The sequence below is a fragment of the Odocoileus virginianus genome, chromosome 7, assembly GCF_023699985.2.
Source record: "Odocoileus virginianus isolate 20LAN1187 ecotype Illinois chromosome 7, Ovbor_1.2, whole genome shotgun sequence".
In the NCBI taxonomy this organism is placed as follows: domain Eukaryota; kingdom Metazoa; phylum Chordata; class Mammalia; order Artiodactyla; family Cervidae; genus Odocoileus; species Odocoileus virginianus.
The window spans coordinates 5,443,977-5,450,336 of record NC_069680.1 but is presented as its reverse complement, the minus strand read 5'-3'; the positions used below and the strand labels follow the sequence as shown (position 1 = coordinate 5,450,336).

Sequence of the window (6,360 nt, the reverse complement as noted above, 5' to 3'; positions counted from 1 at the left end):
CCTTAAAATTCCTGCACTAAAAGACTGCACCATACTGCACTCTGCAAAACGTGCTGATGGCGCCAATTACAAGCCCCCAGCCGAACGCTCCAGCCCCCACCATTCGGGCAGATTTATGCGGACTCTTGCCGACGTTATTACAAGTCAGAGTTTATTGGGAAATTGTTACATTATGCGGAGTGTCTAACAAATTGCTTATGCTGCTATAATTGGATTACAACAGCCGCTTGCTCCCACCGGTAAGATTAGGCAAGTAGGACTCCTGCCGATCTCTGAGCGTTAGCAGTAATTTTATTTGCCTTGCCTCTCTCTTTCCTAACAACATGCCTCTCTCCCTGCCAGCTGTCTGCTGAAAAGGCACAGGCTTGTTCCTTGGCCCTAACAATGCAATTACAGCCCCGCAGATCGCACTGTTTGTGCATTAAGTACAGAGCCAAAACGAGGCGAATTGATCGTTTGACTTTTGGAGAAGCCATGTGATCTCTCGGTGCGGGTGATCCGACATGCATCAGCAGGCAATACTGCAGTCAGTTCTTGATGAAAAACTTCCTTCCTTCCTCCCGCTCTCTCCCAACCTTTCCTTTTTCACTGAGGGAGACACTGGGCTCATCTCATGCTAATCTAGATCAACCCACAAAGACAAACTCAATCTTATTAGCACCCTGGCTAGATAGAAATGTGAATACGTTCTAGCATCTTGAAGTGCCTCAGTCAGATATATCAGTGGTTCCCAACAGTTGAGTCTCTGCTGCTATCTAAAAAATGGTTCATAAACAATTCACTGAAGGGAAAAAGTTTACAGAAACACCATAGTTCAAAAGAACTACAGAAAGCCTAGGTTCTGGCAAACAAAACTGCCTTGGAAAAGCTCTAAGTTCTGTCTATTCAAGGAGCCATCAAGAAATCAGCTCTTGAAACCCCTATCCTGCCTTTCTCCGCAGCTCTGCTCTGCTGAAGATGCTGGTGGCTGATGTGCAGAATCAATGCCTCTGACTTCAGGCTTAAAAACAGTCAGCCTGATTCCCCACTCAGGGCAAAGTTTAACATACTTTGTTTGCAGTTTTCAGTTTCTTTTTCTTGTATGTGTAACAATGAGTCCAGGTAGCAAGTCTTCATGCATTATGGTCTGTTACTCTAGACCATAATGCATGAAGATTCTCACTGGTGTCTTGACTTTTCTTTTTAATTAACTTTCTTGAAATGGTTGAAAATGACTTAGAATTTTACCGATTTTAATAGAGATCAGGATTCCTGTTTACACTTTCTCCTCCAGTGGCATATGCTACTTAGGATTCCTAAAGCTGATTACACAGCAAATGCACAGTCAATCTGCTGATCCATTTTGGTGCCCTGTGTTTGTATTCTTAAATATCATGCACATCTAGAAGGTTACATATTCTCATATCCTTAGTCAGATCAAATACACACAGTCTTTATCTATAATGAGTCCTTGATAATATTATTACTTCAAAGTGAGCTTGCAAAAGTCACTGTACTAGTATTTCTCAGCACTTCTCTGTCACCCCCATTAGCATTCATTAAATTCATATAAATAGTTAAAGACAAAAAATATTACTTCTGACCTTAATTCCTGCCTCTTTAAAACAGCAATGAGCCTAATGTGTAATGCTTATACTTCACTTTATAATACTTACAATATGTATATCTTATACTTTTTCCAATCATATCAGCCTCAGTGATATGGTGAAATCTTAATATATTCTCCACAAAGCTACTCTTTAGACCCAACAGAGGAGCTTGTGCATAGAACAAACCATCTGACATGCTACTTGTGGAACAGTATATTAAAGAAGCCTGTTAACATGTAGTTTAAAACTCAAAAGAAACTCTGAACAGCTGAAATGCCTTATAAATAGCACAGACCCAGAGGAAGTGCAAACGTCTGCATTGTGAATTGTAGATCTTAATTACCGACAATGGCTGGTACAGCAAGTAGCACAGAAAAAAAGTGAAACAGTTGCACTGTTCATGGTTGGCAATAATTCTTCAGGAAAATATTTACTATCAATCAGTTATGAGAAAAGGGACTCTGTGCTCGTAAAACAGCACGTTGCTTCTCATACCAGGACCATTTTGCTTCAGCATAATCTGAATTTAAACAGCTTGTTTCCTGCGGATATAATTTTGGAAATAAATAAAACAAGTCTTCTATCAAAATCTGGAGTGAGTGGAAAGGAACATCACATTTTTCTGTCTCAGTCAGTTGCAAAAAGATTATTAGTCTGAAGTAAAAACAGTAACAAACAACAACTACTATAATATAGAACACATCTACAAAGGCCTGTGAAAGGGGTTTATTTTCTAAATACAAAGAGGCAGAACTTCTCTGACCCAGGCAGAAATCTAGGCAGATGGTTCAAAACAACTCAGTTTTAACTGTATGTTTGTGTGGAAGGGTATATTATGGAAAAGCTTGAAACCAAAAATTTTCAATAATTAAATAAAGTCAACAAAAAGATAAAAATTAATGCTCTGTATTTTTCCAGTTAGCTTTCTTTACCAATTAAAAAACATCACAAAGGCTGACAATTAGGTACAACATGATTATTGATTTTAAAGACTAAGTTGGCAGTCAATAATGACTGTCCATTTAAAGCTACAATAAACACAGAGCTTATCATGTTCCAAACACAAATCTCATGAACTACAGGGCTATAATTAGTAAGAAGGAAGGCTATGGAAGAAATAAAAAACATCTCAATGCCTCCAAATATTACTTGGATTAAGTTATACTATGAAATGACTCTTTCTCCATTTTTATCTTAAAATATTTTAAGACTCATTCTTAGAGATTCAATGATTATGATTAACCCAGAGTAGCTGTAGTTTTGCCTTACAACTTTACTTTCTTGTATCCTAAAGAAGACTAAGGGTCTCTTTTCATAGACCTATTATAAAACATGTACTTTAAGATACCCCTGGCAAAGAAGAGTCGCATACATAGGTTAGGTCAGGGGTCCAAACCTAACAGTATTGCTATATTTAAAGGGACTAACTGGTATTAATGTCTTCTCTAAAACTCATATAAACAGTATTCAATAAGATCTTAGACTTCAATTACCATTTCCACCCAAACCAAAGTCACTCCTATCAGAATTAGTTGTTTTGAACTAGAGGACAAAAATGGTTGATATCACTGTACTATAGCTGCTCTCTATGGAGATGACTGGACATTCAAGGCCACTGTGGAGCACAGTCTGAATCAATAATAGATACCAGTACAAAGCTAAAAACCATAGCCATATATAAAGTACAGCAGGTGAAACTATCCCGTTAAAGGCCAAAGGTGAAGAGCATGAAATAGGGACAAGCTTACAGACCTACAAAAATATTGGTAACTCATTATTTTTCAAAGGGCAAGCAATAAATGAGGCCAAGAGCAGCAGCACAGAATCCTGAGATACATATAAAATATGCAAATAAAAAAGGGAAAACTCTTTTCCTATTCCCATGTTATTGCACCTCACTGGAAACTTGCAAGAAAGAAATTTTTTCAGCTACATGTTTTTATTTGCCTTGACCAACAGATTATTTGGCTCAAATCTGAAGCAATGAAACAAAAGATGAAGATGTGTCTCAATAAAAGGAACCAGAAAGTTAAGTGGGTTCCAACAGGAAATAAAGAACTCATTATTAAACTAGTACATTTAAGGAGACGATGAAAAGATGTAGGTGGCAGAGTAATATTAAAACAAGCAAGAATGGGATGAGAGGGTCACCATCTGGGAGCAACAAAAACAGACTGATGAGCAGCAACGAGCAAACTTATTTCCTCACCCAAGAGCATAGAAGAAATTATGCCATTGTGCCTACATGCACCACTGAAGTAGAGGGTAGGAGCAGGGGGCAAAAAACCATCATACAGACATACACCAACATAACTATGTAGCTTAGAGATCCTGGCTTACAAAGTATTGAGAAAACAAAAGGAACAGATGCTCACTTGGCCAGCTCTCAATGAAACTCATTAAAATCATCACCCTGTCCTTGGATCAGTGCTCATGCCAAGATTTTACCTTGTTTAGCCAGAAGTTACCCACTTGTGATGAAAACTGAGAACACCATGGCCAAAAAATAAAGAGATTATTTTCAAAGGCCCAAATTATTGGTCCCCCATCTCAATGTACAAATGTTGGATACAAAACAGGGTGAATCAGCACTTGATGGCTGTGACTATATGACTGAAAAAAATAAATATGTTAAACTGTAATACTCAGATTTTGCAGTAAATCATTAAGATGTTCTAATTTATGAACTTAACTAACTAATTCTACCTATTTCACCATAATTTTTAATAAATTTTGACATTTCTCAATGGATCATTCTCAAAGGTTATATTTTGCATGATATATTTCCAGTTGATAAAGTAGGTCCTTTACCAACTGAAACTACATGTTTTAAGAAATAAAACAAAATAAAAAATATTGCCGTCCTTCGATTTTTGTAGCAAAGAATGCAGACACATGATACCAAGCCTGGCTCTAATAATAATAGTAAGAGACAGCCTGAATGTATAACATAATAGATTAAATTAGTTAAAGTTGGGAGTGTTGTAAAAGTGACAAATTCCTGAATAGTTATAAAAGGCAGTAATTTTGCAGATATACAGAGTAAAAGTTTGGAAACAGGGCCCATATGGGAATTTCACTTACTTCTGGAATAAGCAAAATGGCTGATATGTAAATTTAGGTCAAAGTTCCGAAGTAATTAGAGATGGAAAACTTGAGGCATAGCTGTTACATTTATTAGACTGTAAGATCTCTAATACCTATGATTATTTTTTGTATCTAGTCTATTGATACAGCACACATTTATACATGAGAAAGAAGTAGCTCCATATGCATGATTAAACATACTTGTCCAGTCAGATCAAGACCTCCAAAGCAATATATTTATCAATAGCTACTCAATAAATATTAATAGTGATAGAAAATAACTGGATTTTCTATAGTATATTTCACAATCCTACAATGGTGTACTCTATACTCAATTACATTTTAAAATCAATGGACTTATGAAAATAATTTTATTTTTTTTAACACAAATCTGTTCTTTTTTTTGGTCAAAGATCCGTCTAGTCAAAGCTATGGTTTTTCCCAGTAGTCATGTATGGATGTGAGAGGTGGACTATAAAGAAAGCTGAGCGCTGAAGAATTGATGCTTTTGAACTGTGGTGTTGGAGAAGACTCTTGAGAGTCCCTTGGACTGCAAGGAGATCCAACCAGTCCATCCTAAAGGAAATCAGTCCTGAATATTCATTGGAAAGACTGATGCTGAAACTGAAATTCCAATATTTTGCCCACCCGATGCAAAGAGCTGACTCATTTGAAAAGACCCTGATGCTGGGAAAGACTAAAGGTAGGAGGAGAAGGGGATGACAGAAGACGAGATGGTTGGATGGCATCACCGACTCGATGGACATGAGTTTGAGCAAGCTCTGGGAGTTGGTGATGGACAGGGAGGCCTAGCATGTTGCAGTCCATGGGGTAGCAAAGAGTTGGACATGACTGAGTGACTGAACTGAACTGAACTGACATGTAAGATGTTTAGTTCCCCAACTAGGGATCGAACCTGTGCCCCCTTCAGTTGAAGCTTGGAGTCTTAAACACTGGACAGCTAGGGACGTCCCACAAAAATCTTATTTGTAATAATCCATAATTAGTGTCAAGCAACAAATGTGAATTAGACTAAAGTGTGACCAGAGCACGCAATCGAAAAATTCTGCTGCAACTGAAGAGATAGAAACTTCAACTTGCAATCTGCTTTGGACATAATGATGCCTGCTGTATTCTTTTTAACAATCCTATAATACTCCTTAATAGCAATACTGAGTAAAGATATCTATAGATAAACCATTGTTATGACGTAACATATATTAATGTGTAATATTACTTACTTTGGCCACACAATTTTCAGTCTTCATAGCAGTGCTTGCTAGACATACTGTCTCTTGATTTAAGCAGAGTCTGGCACAGCTGTTGTATGTCTGCAGAGAGAATTTTTTTGAAATAAGATTAGGTACTGAAATACTGTCACACAGTTTTCAAATTCTGCCCCATTTCTAAAAATCAACACACAAATAGATCCTATGTGTAAATTCTAGATTTATGGGAGCTGAGGGACAAGGCAGACATGGGGAAGTAAAGAAAGCGACAGCCCAAAAGTGCCACTGATGTACCATGAACAAGTGTGTGGGCAGTAGTAACTTCACTGTATATATGAAAGGTAGAGGTGTCAGTTATTCAGAATGGGCAAAGGACTTAAACAGAGATTGTGCTGTGCTAAGTCGGACCCCCATGGACTGTAGCCTACCAGGCTCCTCTGTCCATGGGGATTCTT

The 6,360-nt window shown here is 37.5% G+C and overlaps 1 protein-coding gene across 8 annotated transcripts in view; it reads right to left on the bottom strand.

Annotated features, from left to right (window-relative positions):
* Nucleotides 1-6,360, bottom strand: part of BTRC (beta-transducin repeat containing E3 ubiquitin protein ligase) — a 180,768-nt gene that overhangs the window by 60,777 nt on the left and 113,631 nt on the right. For all 8 annotated transcript variants that reach the window (XM_070470049.1, XM_070470054.1, XM_070470055.1 and 5 more), the window contains one exon: nt 5,918-6,007. In XM_070470049.1, the coding sequence (XP_070326150.1) occupies nt 5,918-6,007 (90 nt within the window). The remainder of the gene's footprint in view (nt 1-5,917; nt 6,008-6,360) is intronic.